At 41.6% G+C, this 17,403-nt stretch overlaps 1 protein-coding gene across 18 annotated transcripts in view; it reads left to right on the top strand.

The window, feature by feature from the left end:
* The window catches only part of PRRC2C (proline rich coiled-coil 2C), a 77,210-nt gene that overhangs the window by 57,552 nt on the left and 2,255 nt on the right, over nt 1–17,403 (top strand). For 6 of the 18 annotated variants that reach the window (XM_075760276.1, XM_075760292.1, XM_075760285.1 and 3 more), the window contains 11 exons: nt 2,916–3,126; nt 4,054–4,257; nt 4,947–5,068; nt 5,647–5,783; nt 7,762–7,996; nt 8,445–8,567; nt 10,031–10,249; nt 11,082–11,156; nt 12,254–12,357; nt 14,140–14,266; nt 15,272–15,508. In XM_075760276.1, the coding sequence (XP_075616391.1) occupies nt 2,916–3,126; nt 4,054–4,257; nt 4,947–5,068; nt 5,647–5,783; nt 7,762–7,996; nt 8,445–8,567; nt 10,031–10,249; nt 11,082–11,156; nt 12,254–12,357; nt 14,140–14,266; nt 15,272–15,508 (1,794 nt within the window). The remainder of the gene's footprint in view (nt 1–2,915; nt 3,127–4,053; nt 4,258–4,946; nt 5,069–5,646; nt 5,784–7,761; nt 7,997–8,444; nt 8,568–10,030; nt 10,250–11,081; nt 11,157–12,253; nt 12,358–14,139; nt 14,267–15,271; nt 15,509–17,403) is intronic. The other 12 variants (XM_075760286.1, XM_075760284.1, XM_075760277.1 and 9 more) reach the window with 9 other exon arrangements.

The raw sequence follows: 17,403 nt of genomic DNA, 5'->3' as shown, positions 1-17,403 counted from the left end.
TAGGAATGTTACTACAGCATGACGCTGCAAAGAATGTGACACTGCTCAGTTATAGAGCAAAGTGCAGTGTTTGTGTCCTTCATCTGCAGTTTCTTTTTCTGCTGTTCTGGTGTTGGTGATTTGATTGTTTTCTCAGTGGATGACAGATCTTGGATGTGTGCTAACAAAGTATGTCAAAGATCCATGTTTAGCTTGAAGAATACCCTGGCCAAAATCTGAATGGAAAGGCATTTGGAAGCAGCTTTGTCCCTAATTTCTCTATTCTAGCCACTGGAGCTCTATGTCCTTTTTGCAAATGATGGAGGCAACAAGCTTGTTTTGAAGCACGCACTGATACTATCACTTTCACAACAGGCTTCTGGTCCAGACAGAGCAGAGCTGCTCTTTTTCATCCTCTTCAATATAATCGTTGCTTCTTTTAAAAGGTCCTTTTGGAGCAGCAGAGAGGAAAGCATTTCCTTCTTCCCTTAAAAGAACAAAATCTCCAGGCTCTGCCTCTGTAAAGGAAAAACCCTTACATCTCCTCTTTCCTCCGTCCCCTATCACAGAAAGCTGTGAGGAAACTTGGCAGGGGAGCTCAGCCACAATTGGTCCTGCTACTTGGCATCATTCTGCCAGGGCGTAGGTATAAGGTGCTCATATGGGAAGGCTTCTTGAGATCTCTTGTTTCCTTGGAGTAACTTTGCTAAAGACACCGTTATTAAGGCAGACGTTCTCTTAAGGACTTAGCTGATAAGGCTACTGGTAGGTAAGGAGCTAGGCAAAAGAAAGTCCAAAGCAATCTTAAACTGAGCTGCCTGACTCTCTTCCATGTTCTGAGGTTCCATCTAAAATTCTTGTGTAGGCATCTCATCCAGAGTCTGACACATTTTGACTTTCTTTTTCTGATCACTTAAACTTTGGCATACTTAAGGATATGCACATTGGTATTTGTCTCCAGTTAAGTTTTTCGGTGCTACATACTGGACCATTATTGCAATGTGAAGGTCTCAGTCAGTCAATGGTGAAAAGAAAGCTCAAGCAACTGTCATCTCCAACCTGTGCTCTCCTTTTCCCGTAAGTAAGCAAGCAGTAAAATTAAAGTACTTTACTGAGCCTAACTTAATTTAGAGCCTCTTAACTCCTTCATATCTGGTCTGCAGATGGTGCTGCATAGGCACTTCTAGAGTACTAATCTGTTTTGCATCTTTTTTTCTGGCTTGAGTTAGACCGTTAAGGAGCTCTCTAAAAACAAAGCTGTTAGAAAACTCAGGACTCTGTTATGCGCCCTTTATTGCGAATTGGTAGGGATGTGGGATGATCTGGGATCTTGGCAGTGGTTGGGTTTGGAAAATAAAATGCAGTATGCAGACTCTAGCTTTTGTTGTCAGCAGTTTCTCCAGGACATCATGAAACTCATTGAATGAAGCCTCTACACCTTCTCTGTTCTTCAGACATTTGCAGGCATTTCTTCACTTTCTTTTAATACCAATGCAGTACAAGACTGTTACCTTGTCTTATGAGGCCTGTGGTGTTCAGAAAGGAGTCTCTAGTCACTTGTCCTCCACATTAGGTGAAATCTTTTCCAGCAGATTAATAATAATTTTTGAAGTTTGCTGTGTCTGCAAGAATCAGGCCCAGTTTGGAGGAAAATGTTGTGGAGGGGAAACTGAGTATGATTGCTGGGGAACATGATCTCAAAAAGGAAAATAGGTGACTTACCTCCAAATGATTTAATGTGTAACAAAGTTTCGCTCCTCTTCCTTTACTCTCTTGAGGAATACAGAACCCGCTTTTCACGTGGGTGTGTATTGATCACTGGTTACCCACTTCTTTGGATATGGCTCTGCTTTTTTTTATCACTTCTGAAGCATCTAGACAAATAACCTAAGTCATGTTTGGTCTGTCCAGACTCTGCCTAACTCATGTAAAACAGGGTAGGCTGAAAGTACGACTTCCAGAGACTGCAAGTCCCAGTTAGGGGGCTCTATTGATCCAGGCAAGGAGGTCAGATTTGTTGGTGAATATGTATTTGCCCCTTCATATATATCATTAAAGACAGCACCTGGCCTTGAGAAGCTTACAGCTGAAGTCTGTAGAGAAGTCCATGGGCTGTGTTTGAGCCTTTGAATTAGTGGGTGTTGTCTGAGCATTAATATTTCCTTTTTAATAGTCCCTCAAAAGTGTCTCAGTTCAAAGATTTGGCATTGCGTGTCTAATGTAGCAATAATTGGATTGTTATTGGGTGCAGTAAAACAATAGTTCTTTCCACTTTTGGTGGAAGACAATTGCATATAAAATATTTAAATTAGTTTCATCTTCCTTGCTGTGCAAGACTTAAACTTATTATAGAAGTAGAGGAGCATGAAGCATTTTTAGCATTAATGTAAAGCAGTGTGTACAAGCTGTGTCAGCTCATGATTGCTTCTTGAACAGCACTTGCTTTGGAAATCTAAACTTGACTACTGTCATGTTTACTGAAGCGTGCATTAGATGTTTTTGGTGGTCACTCAGAGTGGATGATTTACCAAGAAAGCAAGGGGCTGTTTCATTCAAATGGCCCAAATGACTTGTAAGTAAAGGACTTCATGGAAATATTTAGAGCTGTTTTTACCTTACTTTTGCTCACCATGTCTTTTGCTCTTCGTGTCAAACAAAACCAAGCCAAATTAGCGTGAGTGAATTCTCTTTTGAGCATTGGATGTTAAGATGATGAACTGTGCACGTGTGCAGTTGGAACAGATAAGAAGCTCCAACTGAAGGCTGTATGCTTTTTGCATGAACAGAGTTGCACGATGATGGTGACTTTTAAAAAAGGAGGCTCGCATGAAGCCTGAATTGCTTTTTGAACTAAAAAAGAACTGTTAAAAGAGGAAGACTGTTTGACTAGTTGAAACTTCCTAATAGATGAGGAAATTTTGTTTTCTTTTAAATAGATGGAGTCTGCGCGCAAAGCTTGGGAGAATTCCCCAAACATGGGGGAGAAGAGTTCGCCAGTGACCTCAGCGGCATCTCCCATTGCTGGTGGTGGCGGCGGCAGCAGCAGCAGTAACACTGGGCCAAGCAGTGGTACTTACAGCTCTTTCTCTAGTGCATCAATGCCTCCTATTCCTGTGGCCTCAGTTACGCCGACAACTTCGCTATCAGGTACCAGAAGTTAAGATTGTAGTAGCCTGTTGTATTGTTCCTTGGTTAAGTTTTTTGAGAGATCAGATTCCATTTGGAATTATGTTTAATGCAAAGCTAACAGAAGTTTTATGCTAGTATGAAATGTGGGATCTGAACAGCAGCTTCCCAAATACCTTTGAATTAACAAGAAGATACTTCACCTGTCTCTCTTCAGTTAGCTGAAAGGAATATTAAGATGATATCTCTCTGCCTATGCTACTTATATGGACTTGAAAGTAGGAGGTAAACTTTTCCTCTTCACTGTCTTATTGGTTTCATTTTGTTGAGCTGAATGAAGGCAAGCAAGTAGATTTTGGAGCAGATGGTAGTTCTGATACCCAGCTAGTTGCAGTCTTGCTTTTGTGCTCTTGCTTTTGGAGTCAAAGCTTTGACAGCTCATACCAAGACCCCCTCGTGCTAGGCAGAGCAAATGTCCAACTGCTCTTCAGAAGCAGTGCTGGTTTCCACCTTGGTTCTTTGCGGCAAACAAAATTTGTTATGTCTGATCAAATCTTCACACCTTGGAGTATTAGCATGTATGCGCAAATCTCAGCTGAAGTGCTTGAAAAAGACCTTTCTTTGGAGCCTGGCTCTCAACCGTGAGAGGCACAAGCACTGTACATAGCAATGTTTTGTTGCATAACTAATCAAGATGTCTACTTCAGCATTTTTCTATGCTCCTGTACTTGAGAAGGGAGATGTATTATGGTTGCGGCACTTCCTAAAGTGAACTTAACACAATTGACCTCCCTGTCCATCTTGCGTTGATGAAAACAGCTGCATTAGGTTTCAGTGTTCTTAACTGGTTGTGGCTCTGCTTGCATGTCCCAAAACTTTGACCACTGAAAGACGAGGCTTTGAAATGTCTTTAGCTGGTTTATGATGATTGACTTGCTTCTCTCCTAGGAGCTGGAACATACACAACCTCTTCACTGAGTACGAAGACTGCAAGCACCTCAGACCCTCCCAATATATGTAAAGTGAAACCACAGCAGTTACAGACAAGCAGCCTAGCTTCTGCCAGTCACTTTTCCCAGCTGAGCTGCATGCCATCCCTCATTGCCCAGCAACAGCAAAGTCCCCAGGTCTATGTGTCTCAGTCTGCAGCAGGTAATAGTGTTTGTGGCTGGGAAGCCACTTGTCTGCTTTTCTGGAGTTCTGAAGCTGGAGAACTGAGTTCAGTTCTGGGTTTATCTTCAGGAAAGGCAGAATGATGGAGAGCGTTCTGTAAGCAAATATTCACTAATTGTGTCTTACTCTAAATATGCAAGTTTCTATCAGTAAGTAATAAAGATAATGCTGTTGCTAGCTTTTTGAGGAAAGTAAGTCTGAATCTCTTGATGTACCATTTTTCTGTTGCAGAATGTTAAATCATTATTTAAGACAAAATTGCTTAGTCCTGACTTCTTTCTTGGAAGTGCTACAATAGTTTAGAATCATGGCATTTTTCTTTAAAGAAAAATCTACATTAGTTAACCTAAATTACATGCCAGTATAAAATGTTCTGCCCCTCCTTTCACCCAGACACCTGCTATGGCCAGAATCTGTTGCTCGTCCCCCAAGAATTGCATGGGATTAAAGATGCATATGCAAGACTGATGGATTCTGGGGGTGAATTTGGAAAAAAGTACCAAAGCTAGTTAGGCACCCAGCTTTTCGGTTCTGTTTCTTCTCCCAGTCTCTCTGGTAGCTGTCACACTGAGAAGTATTGACAGTGGCTGCATCTCTCTCTCTTCATGAAAACCTATCTAGCAGGGAAATGTTTGAAATCGGGTACTAATTGTATTGCTCTTCCTGAGGTACTGCAGCTCAAATCCCAGCATTTTATATGGATACAAGTCATCTATTCAACACCCAACACGCACGTTTGGCACCACCTTCTCTGGCCCAACAGCAAGGCTTTCAACCAGGGCTTTCTCAGGTATTTGGGGACTTCTTTTTTCTTTTTCCTTCCTCTCTATCCATATTGCCTTTAAAGCTCTACTAATGAGCTAATGGGAGCAGCGGAGGATGGGATTAAAGACTGCAAAAATGAGGTCATACCTGCCCTTGCTATTTCATTCTGGTCTATGTAGGCAGTGTTTGATCTCTCCCGTTCCTGAGAATGAAAGCATTTGTCATGAAAGTTGAGAGAATCAGCTTTCACTCACAAACGTACTTTACATAAAAGTACATATTCATGGAAGGTGTTTGTGTGGCCATGTTAGTGCAAGCTTATTCAACTTTTGTAGTACAAAACTGTATGCAATCTTATGTGGTTGTTTTGTACACAAATCTGAATGGTTCATTGTGTTTCTGCTGGTTATTTGCAAGGGAAAGTGTAAAATTCAACTAGAAAGTAACTTTTTGAATGGGAGCAATACCAGCTTTGCATGCAGCCTTGGGATTTGACATTCTTTGTTTAGTTCTTATAATGTCACAAATTCTGGCACACGTTTAACTATGGCTCCTCTATGGGAGTTCTGTCCTTGGATAGTTAATGGTTTCTTTTTTATGCAGCCTGCTTCAGTTCAGCAGATCCCCATCCCCATCTATGCACCTCTGCAAGGACAGCATCAAGCTCAGTTGAGTTTAGGAGCAGCACCAGCTGTTTCACAAGCCCAAGAGTTGTTCAACTCCTCTTTACAACCTTATAGGTAGGTCACGTATGCAAATTTCTTTGCTTTTTGAGTGGCAGAATTTATAGAACTTGCTTCCCTGCAGACTTGTGTTCTGTGCTCAATAGCTGCCTCATCTTCCTGTCTTCCCCAAAAATCTTTCATCTGTCTGGCTGAAAACTCTATATGAGGATTTTCTGGCTAGTCTGCATGGGCAGATGCAGTTGTGAAATCGTGGGTTCAAAAATTATGCATGATATTTGTAACTTTAGGAAACCAGGCTAAAAAGCTGAAAACGTCAGTGTCTCATACTAAGAAAACAGAAAAAGAGGAGTCTGTCCCTTTCATTCAGTAACTTGTGTTTGTTATGTTCTAATCAAACCAACATTGGAGTCTTGAAACCACTTTGAAATTCTAGTTTGAACCCCATAGGTGGTAGAAATGTAATTTCAGATGCATAGGGTATGTTTTAAAATAAATCTTTTCTATTTGCTACAAAAGATAATAGAAAGACCTGATAGCTAGACAAAGTTCCACTGTAAGCCTTTCCAAAGCTTCCTTGCAGTTCCTATCAAAACTGATTCACAGTGGTATAATTCTGACAAATTTTGTTAGTTTCACTTTGAGAAAGTTTCTTTGGAAATGTAGAGGGTTTTGCATGTGCTGTAGAAAAACCTACTTGTTGCAGCGTAGAAGGCTGAAGCCACCAAAGGCTTGATTGACTACGTGTGTATCCTGACTTTGTGCTTGGCTGACTTCATTGGACCAAATATTGCTTGTCCTGCCACAGCTGACAAAAATTGTTGCAAACAGTTGACTAGTTGCAGAAACACAATCAGTCTGGCATGTGGTCCAGATTAAAAAAGTGCTTCTGGCTGATATGATCACACACAAACCTCAGTATTAATAGAGTTTTGGGTTATGCTGTTGATAAGAGTATGAATACTTTTCTGACATCTTTAAAGGTGTAGAGGAGGATAAGCTGTGAGATGTACGGGTTACTGGTTTAAAACAACAACAACAACAAAAAAAGCTTGTGAAAATGGTTTCGGCTACATTGAAGATGGTCCTCTGCATACATTCTGGAACAGTTTCTCCAGTACTCAGAGTGCAACTGTACGAATGTTTTGCAATTAAAGAACAGTACAGAAAAAAGTTAACCTGAGTGTTCTGTCAGGCAAGCACATGGCTGCTACGCTAACAGATTAACAGGGCTAGTGCTGTGCTCACGCATATACACCAAGTGATAAAGTATTTTTATATCAAAAACACTCTAAGCTGAAGAGCTTTGAGAGGGACATTTATTTAAAAACTCTGATTCTTCAGTCTGAAGGTGGCTATTCAGCAGGCTCGTAATGGAAATGTTTGGATAAGTACTTCTGATGGACTAAAACAACCTGTCTGTGGTGCTTTGCTGTACTGAGTTTGGTCTTTGTTTTTTTAAACAAACTGCAACTTCCTCATGCCAGTGACAAGGGAATTGAACATCTAGTTAAAATTAAAGGCTGTAGTGTCTGGCTGTGTTACTATTTTGAAGCCAAAGCATTCATTTGGAAACTACAGTTGTCAGCATCCGGTGATTTAACCTGTAAGTATTAAAAGTTGGACTGTGGAGATCTGTGAAGTCAAGAGAGCAAAGCAGTTTATGACTGAGTAGAACTACTCAGATGTGGTGCTTCTCCACAGTCTGACCTTATAGCACAGGAACTAAGAACTGGTAGCTTCTGTATGTTACAGTTAAGTTATACAAAAACTATTTTAGCATGCACATCTAAATAGCTAAGCGTACTTTAAGATTTAAATAAAAGGCCTAGTCGGCTTTTCCTGTGGCCTTTAATAGCATCTGTTTTGTTGTGTGCAGAGTAAATAAAATCTACCTTTCTCAGGTGAAAATCTGTTCAGTAGAGCTAAGTGTTCATTCTAAATCAGTTTAAAGAATATAACGTGTGTTCTTAATTTCTGGTGGCTCTTTGAGCTCTGTCTACATTTTTAAATAAAATGCTTAAATCTCTTGCAGATCCCAGCAAGCTTTTATGCAAAGCGGTTTGTCTCAGCCATCACCAGTAGTTCTGTCTGGTACAGCCTTGCACAACTTCCCAGCAGTGCAACACCAGGAGCTTGCTAAGGCACAGTCAAGCCTGGCGTTTCAACAGACTTCTAATACACAACCTATTCCTATCTTATATGAACATCAACTTAGTCAAGCTTCAGGACTGGGAGGCTCTCAGCTTATTGATACACACATTCTCCAGGTAGGAGGTGCTCTAAAACACAAAACTTCTGCAATGGTTTGATACAAACCAAGTATTGGTTAGCTTGGAAAAAGCCCACCTCTGTGATAATTACTTGGTGGTCAAGGTTGGCAGGAAACTTAAGATGCTTGGAAGAGAATGTTCTTTTCATTTCATAAAGGTACATTAGCATAATCTCTGAACTGAGGATTGTTCCCCAAACTACAGGGCTCCTTGCGCTTCTATTGCTAATGGGAGCTTCAGGTTTAATTTCTGTTGTGGTAGGTGATAAAGGGCTATTCTACCACTTGCAAATGAGAGCTTTATCACAAGCTGAAATCTTCAGGATGTCAGCTTCCTATGCTGTGATTTCTGCTGTACTGGTTGAAATACGGAATAATGTGCCATGCCGTCTCTGAACTGCTCTCCTAAGTATTCTTCATGTAATGATGTCTTTTACTTTTCCTAGGCCAGAGCTACCCTCACCCAGGCTTCAAATCTGTACTCTGGGCAAGTTCAACAGCCTGGCCAGAGCAATTTCTACAACACTGCACAGTCTCCCAGTGCTCTCCAGCAGGTAAACTATGGCATGGTAAATTTCCTACATTGTATTCTTCTTAAAGGCATGTTCTTGTTGATGGGTTTTGTGGGGTGGGGGCTGAGACAATCTTTAGTTCTTCTAAATTGAAAATTAATAACAGAGGAGAGCTACTGCAGCATCACTGAAAAACTGAATTGCTGATAAATTGGATGGCCTACAAGTTCATTTTGATCATTTGTCTCTGGCATCCTTCACTTAAAAAGTTCATGTTCCAGTGACAGGCAAAGGTTTAGTTGGCACGGTGGTGTTGGTAATAGATGGAGGCACGTGCTGTCTTTATGGGTCAGGTGTGAGTGATGGTGGAGAGAAAGGCAAACTCTGGGTGCTTAGTGCAGCCTAATTGCTAACACCAAGTCTCTTTTGAGATGAAACCTCAGAGCTGCTACATATGTCAACAATATCAAATATGTAGAAAACAAATGAGAAGTCGACAGGTAGATGATCATACAGACAAACAGGACAACCAAGTCAGTAACCAGTAACCCTTGTCAGGGGGTTTGTAAAGGAACTTTTTTTAATTCTTTTGTGAAAGATCTGTTAATTTGCTATGTGCAGCATTCCATCATATTTACAGGATGCTGTCTAGTGGGTTTCATCTTTGGTTAATTTTTTAAGTGGCTTTAAAAAAGAAAAGCTGATACCTAGAAGAGTCTTAAAAAATTGGATCTCATCTGTTGAAATGTAGCATAAAATTTTAAGGACCTTTTAGAAGGGTTAGTGTTTTTAATGTGTTCAAGCTTGTCTGCCTCTATACTTTTAATCTATGTCATCCTTCAGAGCAGAACCTTAGTAAGTCTTTCACATCTGGAGAATATATGATTCTTCTAGTCACATTCAGAATATAATTTTGCAGGTTGTGGATTGATAATGAGACTAGGAAATGCAGCAGCTCCTGCCAGTCAGGTCACTGCTGTGGTATTTTCACATTTATCACTACCATTCTGCGGTGTTTTCAGCCCACAGCGCTCCCTGTTAATCCAAATGAGGGACAGGCCATGGTTGGTTGGGTTTTTTTTTTAACCTTAGAAACGCTGGCTGTTGTGACTCCCAGAAAGTAAAATCTAGCATTCATCTAGTCCTTATGATGACTAAAATTATTTGAAGCTTTAAAAAAATAATTAAAAAGAAAAAACAGCAAAACAACACTAAGCTGGCTGTTACATTCTAGTTTTATTTTCTAATTTGAACTAAATTTATTTTTTCATACAATGAAATCCTTCTGAATGATATTGGAGTTAGTAGCTAGCATGCAGCTTTGTTTCCGAAAAGCTATTAGAACTGATTATAAACATAGACTAACAATAAATTCAGTTATTTGCTTGCAACTCTCTGGGAAAATGTATGAACTCATTAAGCTATTTACTTTGAATATAGCTGAAATCATAGAACTAGTAAAGAAAGTTCGAGAATGGCCCTTGTGTATATGTTACTGGTGATTTTGTATTTTTTTCCAGGTGACAGTACCTTTGCCAGGATCACAGATTTCTTTGCCCAACTTTGGATCCACAGCACAGCCACTTATTGCCCTACCCCAATCTTTACAACCACCACTACAGCACACACCACCACAAGCGCAGGCTCAAAATCTAAGCAGACCTGCACAAGTAACCCAGCCTTTCAGAGGATTAATCCCAGCAGGAACTCAACACAGCATGATTGCTGCAACTGGAAAGGTAACAATATTGGTAAATCTGCAAAAATTAATACAAAGCACAACTATATGCTGTTTTACAGAACCAGCACAGCAACCCACGTTGACTCTTGCGTCTAAAAATTTGCCTTGACTTTGAAAGGTAGGGAAGGGAAGATAGAAAAGCCAGTCAAGGTTAGTTCCTTAGTGACTGGATCTGTGCATTTTGTGAGGTTTAGCGGAGTTTGTTTTGTAGTTAACTTGCTACTAGTCCATTTCCATTGTGGGAATACTTAGCTTGATAATGGCTTCATGGACTAGTAGGATATTTCGTGTAGAAGCCATGTAGAAAATAGTACAGAGCCGTTGTTAGAGCAGCAGGCAAACATCATTACGCTGTCAGGGCTGGCTTCTGATTCTGGTCATGCATGTGCGTGTTGCTTTGTTTCTGGTCTCATACTGGAGCAAGTTGTATGGGATGAAGTCTTTCCGGTGCAACAAATTGGAGTTTTAGGGGCTTCAATGGACTCCGTATTGGCTGTGACCTTAAACCAGAATTAAACTCCACTAATGTTGCTGGGGGTCTGCTTTTCTGAATAGCCAGCAAGGTGCATATGGAGAAAGTAGCATTGTATGCAAGGCAGGACCTTTGATGTGAGGGGGGTGGGGAAAAAAAAAAGAAAAAAGCTGGTCTTGCAGCAGAAGAAAACTATCCTTGACTGACAGCTCCAGTAAGGAGATAACACTGAAATAGTGCAAGAAAATTGAATACCTAGGAGGGAATTCTGTCCTCTCCTTTATCTGGAGCTGCTGTGGTAATTGCTAACGAAGGGATGTGTGGAGCTGGCTTCCAATCACAAGGTCTTTTGTCTTAGATGGAATCACAGCTTTACAGGCACCTGGGATTTTCGGATAGTGTGCAGCACAACGCAGTTGCAGCATACTTTCAGGTGAGCAGTGGGTGATAACACTGAACACGAACACAGCTAAGCTTTGTCAGATATAGCAAGGTCTTTCCCCAGAGCAGGGAGTAATCTAGCTCTGGAGCTGCACCTGAAATCCTTACAGCTTGGGGCATAGGGTGCTTTTGAGTATAAAATGACCCTACTGTCCCAATGGTTTACAGCTGTGATAAGAAAAATCTCACTCAGTTGTTAATTCCATGTCTTGGACAGTATGGCAGCCAGAATTCCACATCACCTAGATGAAGTTTTCATCCTGTCACCCACCAGAGTATAGAGTGACTTTTGCACCATGCAGTTTTCTAGCTTCATAGGATCTGGCCAAAGCTTTTCACCTTTATAAATTTTATAAGCCCATCTTCCAAGCAGCAGTGTGTTTCTTGCTACAGTCGTCATTGGAAAGTGATCACTCGTTTCAGCAAGAAATGAGGAAGAGCTACAGTGGGACGGTGGCCTTAGGCGATTCCCCCGCCCCATTTTAAGGGTTCCATCATGTTCCTGCTAAGGAAAGCTTAAAACAGTTTCTCACTTTTAACTGATTTATTGTTGCCATTATGCTTCATGGCTGTGTGTGGAAAGATACTGTCCCAGAGACTAATTTATTCTGTTGAGTGTAGCTGCAAGAGTCATTTAGAGTCCACAGATTTTTTGCATAAATGACAGCTCCATTTTTGCTGTGCTTTTTGGTATTTTATAGAATTGGGTTATTTTACGGCACTTTTCAGCATTTTTAGGATTGTGTCTAAATATTTTCATATGGTACCTCAGATGGGGGAGGAAATTTGGTCCATTTTAGGGCCAAATACGTGAAATGAGTCATGAATCCCCTTTCATTATGCAGGAAGATCAAGTTAGGAATCCAGTACCGTTGCTGGAAGTGCCAAATAGTGCAGGAAAATTGTACACAGAGGTGCTTATGGTGCTGGGATTGCCCTAATTATCAGAAGCTGTTTTGCAGTCTGTTTTTCACCTACATTTAACTGACCTATTTTCATTGAGAAAAATGTGAGGTAAGCTACCAGTTACTTAGTAAATGGAATTTTTCTTTGAATAAGAACTAACGTATCAATTGGTGTGTTTTTCAGATATCGGAAATGGACCTGAAGGCCTTTGGAGGTGGCATTGATGTTAAACCTGGAACCCCACCGGTTACTGGTAGAAGTACTACTCCAACCTCCAGTCCCTTCCGGTAAATCTTTCTTAAGCTCAAAATTCCTTGAAATCAGAGCTAGAAAATATACCTAGTCATGCATGATCAGCCAGTTCTGAAAGGTATGAGGTGAAGGGCTACTAATGTAAAATACAATGCCTAATCTTAGCTTAAAAGCAGCATTCCAGTAAGTCATCAGGTCTGCTATAGTTCACCAGAGGTACATAGCTCTGAAATAAAATGTTAAAAAAAATTTTTTTTTTTTTGTTAAACAAAACCAAACCAGTCATGTAAAATGACCTGGGATTAGACCAGGAAAGCACAGAAGTGACAGGGAAGATGTGCTTTGGGGTAAAATTCTAAGACAGCTTCTTATCTGCAGTGCTCAAAGTAAAAACACATAAAGGCTTACACCTCAGTTGTGGCAACAATTCTATTAGAAAACTAAGAATTGGTGCAAGATCTGTAAGCTTCTCACAAGTGAAATTGGTAAGCTGTTTGCAGGTTTGCTTGGTTAATTGACAGAATTAACAGTCTTGCTCATATGCAGTTGCACTTCATGGTAAACGTATTGAGCTGCGTGTGGGTGAAGTTGCTTAGTGAGCTGAAGGAACTTGAAAATGGAACTTTGCTACAAGGTAGTTTTGTTCTTGAAAGCTGTGCTCCCGTGCATAGTAACTTTATTTGGTGGCTTTCACTGTGGCAGACTGACAGTGTTCAGGCTTTTCGAGGGAAGCAGAAATGAGAGTTTGAACTCAATGCTGAAGTTGTGCCTCCAGTACTTCACCTAAGAAAAAAGTGAAGGGATGAGGAAAAAGAAACTTGAATTTGCAAGCTTGTCAGCATTTAGGACAATTGACTCGAGGGTTTATATATATCTTAGAGATTCTACATGAGATGTCTCTTCTCCTAGCAACCAAAGCAGGGCTTATCATAAGCTTTTGCTCTTAAGTGTAGAGGTACTGAGAAGCTCGACAAAAGGTCTTGAGAGTTCAAAGTGAAGACTAAACAAAGACTTCTTTAAGCTTACAAAATATTGGTGTGTATTGAGTTTAGCTGGCTTCCTTGCCACTAGTGTCCCACGACTCGTTTTACGTTAAGTGTATCACCCGCACATCCTGCACAAGAACTCTCTGCAAATCAAACTCCATTTCCTAAAGAAGGCTGTTGATGCTTTTCGCTTTCTCCAATGGCTGTTTGGGGCTTTTCTCCCAGATAACTTCTGAGGCTTCATTTAATTCATGGTGATTCAACACCTCTTCAAAGTTTTAATGGAGGGTCATGTTCTCAGCCAAATAGAACAGGAGAAGGGTGTTTTCTGTGAATTCTTGAAATCTGCTCAAATGCATTTTGAAACATTTTTGACAACAGGTCAGAGTGGAAGCAGCTGCGCATTACAGCTTCTGTCGCACGTGCTTAACGCCTGTTGTGACAAGCTGTGAACTCGACACGAGAGAGCAAACAGTGTAAAGGGGTAGGACTGAACATAAAGATAGCAGGGGTGGGAAGGGGAACCCACTTTGAACATCAGTATTTGGGTTACGACTACTTTGGGGAAAGGTCACTTTCATACAGACTTTATGCTGGAATCTTTCCATATCCTAAATATCTCTGATAGTGGTTTTTCTTTGTGTTCTTAACTTCTGAGTTTGTTTGCATTTGAAATGGACAGTGGGTCCAGATGAATATCTGATACCAGCTTCTCTAAGAGATTATTTCCAACGCCCCCTCCGATGCTGAATATCTAGTGAAGTTGTAACTAAAGGTAGAAACATGCTTTGGATGAGAGCAGTGTGATTCTAACTGGTGGTCTTTTCTTAGGGCCAGCTCTACAAGTCCTAACAATCAGTCCAATAAAATGAACAGCATTGTCTACCAGAAGCAGTTTCAGTCAGCAGCTGCTGCTGTAAGAATGACTCAGCCGTTTCCTGCACAATTTGCACCACAGGTAGGTAACTGGTGGCTTCCTACAAACAAATCTGTTTTTCTGTGTGACCTGGTGACTCTGAACTCGGCTGTGTTTCCTCAGGCTTTATCATGGGGAGATACAAAATGGAATCCTTAAGATGAAATGGCGTGTGAAAATTCATTTCAAGATCAAAGCCAAAAAAAAAACCCCAGCTCTCTGATCTTGCTAACTAGTAGGGTAGATTTTGTGGTATATTTAATTTTGAGAATTCTGTGCACACTGAGGAATTTAATACAAGTTGTGAAGGATGTAGAACAGACAGTTGTTCTGCTGGCTTCCTCATGCAGCTGTAATGTACCTCCTCCTGCAAAAAACCAGATCATTTGGTTGGGGAAAGGGAGAAGCTTTGTGTCTCAGAAGGGTCCCAGTGCATATTTTAAATGTTTAAAGACAAAGCAGGTTTGCAGTTGTTTGAGATGCAGCTCTGAAGCAGCGATGGAGCAGTTCGGGTTGGAAAGGATCTCTGGAGGTCATACAACCCATACAAAGCAGGGCAGATGGCAAAGGGTTTGATTTGCTTCTGGCATTCCAAGGAGCACAGCTTACAAGGGTGGTGCATCCCTGTTACAGGCTGCTAGGGAAATGTAGCCTCTGTAAAAACGTAGGATATTTCTGTCTTTCAGCATTTGGAGTGTTTGACTGCAGGACTTGAGATTTGCTTTTTGGATTGCCACTAGCAGAAACTATTCTAGCCTTTCCAGGGCTGCCTTTCACTAGTGACTCCTCCACTGCCTTGCGTGGGTCTTCTCCCTTATTACATGCTGGTTTTGAGTTGTTAGTACTACTTTCAGGCACAGCAGCACTACAGGGCTGGTTTTTTTGAAGTTCAAGCATGGCCTCTCTTAAGATAAAAGCCTGTTTTCTTGACATCAGTTTGACAGCAGAGCAGCAACTTTTTCCCCTTTAAGATAATGCCAACGTGCAATCTAGTTGGCAATTTTCTAATTGCGAAATGTCTCTTTTTGTTGTTTTTCCCCCACTTAGATCCTCTCTCAGCCTAACCTGCTCCCTCCATTGGTAAGAGCCCCATATACTAACACCTTCCCAGCGCCTGTTCAGAGGCTGCCAATAGTACTGCATAGTCAGATGCCGTCTCAGATGACCACAGGCCCTGTGAGCCACCCTCATTTACCACGTGTGGCCAGAGGTCTTTGTGGATCGGTATCTGGAGCCAGAGGCAATCAGGCCCAGGCTGCGATGAAGGCTGAACGAGACGTGAAGGTTAGTATTTGAACAGCGGTGCTGTTAACACCACTTCAGTCTTGACAGCTTGTAAGGCAGGAATGTGTCTGCAAATCGTGTCTTAATTAAAATGCCTCTGGACTCAAGCTGGTAGCTGGGCCTTTAACAGCTGAACACAGATGTTTTCTAAGCCCTGGGGGTTTTTTAATAAGAACTTTAAACTAAAAAATTTGTAGGGAGCTTCCTTTCTCAAGTGGTCTTGTGGTCAGCAGTTGTGAAGCTGCCGCTGCTGTCAAAGGCAACCTGACAACTAGGTTTCAAGAGCCTGATTTTTTTTGAATGAGTGATGAAGCCTACAAACCTGGCTGTTAGCTATCATTTCACATCTGCCTCCCCAGCTCTGAGCAGCAGTACGAACCCTCCTGTTCCAGCCAGCCTCGCTCCTTAGTGACTCTGGAGATTGATTTCTCGGTGGTTTGAAATGCCTGTGGTGAATACTCTGTGGTAGAATGCAGTAATGTGGTACACTTCACGGAAGAGGTGGCTGCGTTTCAGTAGCAGTTGATGAGCGTCATCTAACTTGTTGTAGCACTTTGGGACCCTTCAGGTTGAGGCAAACTCTTCTTACCAGGGCAGGACTGCAACATGGGGTGTCTGTGTAGGGACACCATTGTACACTTAGCCTGTTTTCTGCAGAGTAAGTTCCTTGTACAAATAGACGGTCCTAAGGAGCAACTTCATCTACTGTCATTCGCCGTAACCCATGCATTGAGGTGTAAAAGCAGAAGAGTGTGTTTTTCCTGGTTATGTCTGGTTGTAGGAGAATTAATTACCCCTTAAATTCTAGGTATTTGGTCCATTTAGTTTTCTACCACCAGTTTATGCTAGCTATAGACTTACCAGGTGATGCTTAGTATATTGTCTTGACTCTGTATTATCAATTGAATCTAGCCAGTCGTAGCAAATACTAATACGCAGTCCTGGTTTTCTAAAGCTCCCTGCAAAGACTGTTCAGAAGAATGTGAGTTATTCTGTCACGCTTGGTTACTTGTGATCAAGTCATCCAGCCTTCTAGCCTTAACCTCAGGGGATGGCTGAAATCTATGCAAAAGATTTCAGGTGTCCATCTGGCTCCAGTAAAATCAGACAGCCCTGCACACCAGAGTTCACAGGTTTGTTTTCTGTTGCTGGTTGAGTTACTTGGAGCAACTACACGGTACTAAGGCCAAGACCTCTTGTTCCAGTGTTTTGCTGGTTTGTCCCCCCTGTCGTGTCGTTGTTGTCCCCCAGCCCCATTTTCTGTAAAAAAGCATAAAATACTTAGAGAGGTATATGGAGGTTTCGTGTCTGTATTGTAGTTGGGGTTCCTTGTATTAAGATACGCCTTTTTTTTTTTTAATTTTAATAAAGGCGTTTGTCTGCATTGGGCTTAATCACGCAGCTTCCAAAAGATTGAACTCCGAATGCGACTCCTGCTTTGCCCAAGTCTGGGCAGGAAAGCCAAGTGCTTGCTCTGAAGCATCTGCTCTGCACCGTGTTTCACGGACGAATTTACAGTGCAGTGTAAAACTAACTGAAACAGGGAAGCACAAAGGCTGAATTGCACAGGTGCAAGTCAAGGTTACCGGTAGGATTCAGAGGAGGGATTTGAAGGAAGCCAGGTGCTTCCCACTTTGAGAGATAGGGCTTCAGCTTATGTATGACACAACCTTCAACCTGGTTCACTTGCATCCCCATTGCAGACTCTGAAGTCTGTGTCCAGGACAACAGGGGCGGAAAAAATGTGGGTGCTCAGACTAGATTCTGCTGCTGTGATACAGGCCCTGCGCTCAAGAAATCCAGACCACGTGGCAGGAGAAATGACAGTCAGTGCCAACAATAGCATCAGGGCACAGCAGCGTGGAGACACGTGTGCCTTCTGGTCATGTCTGACT

This window comes from Balearica regulorum, chromosome 8, assembly GCF_011004875.1.
Source record: "Balearica regulorum gibbericeps isolate bBalReg1 chromosome 8, bBalReg1.pri, whole genome shotgun sequence".
NCBI classification, from domain to species: domain Eukaryota; kingdom Metazoa; phylum Chordata; class Aves; order Gruiformes; family Gruidae; genus Balearica; species Balearica regulorum.
Note: the sequence above shows the minus strand (reverse complement) of the source record. Positions and strands in the feature narration are given on the sequence as shown.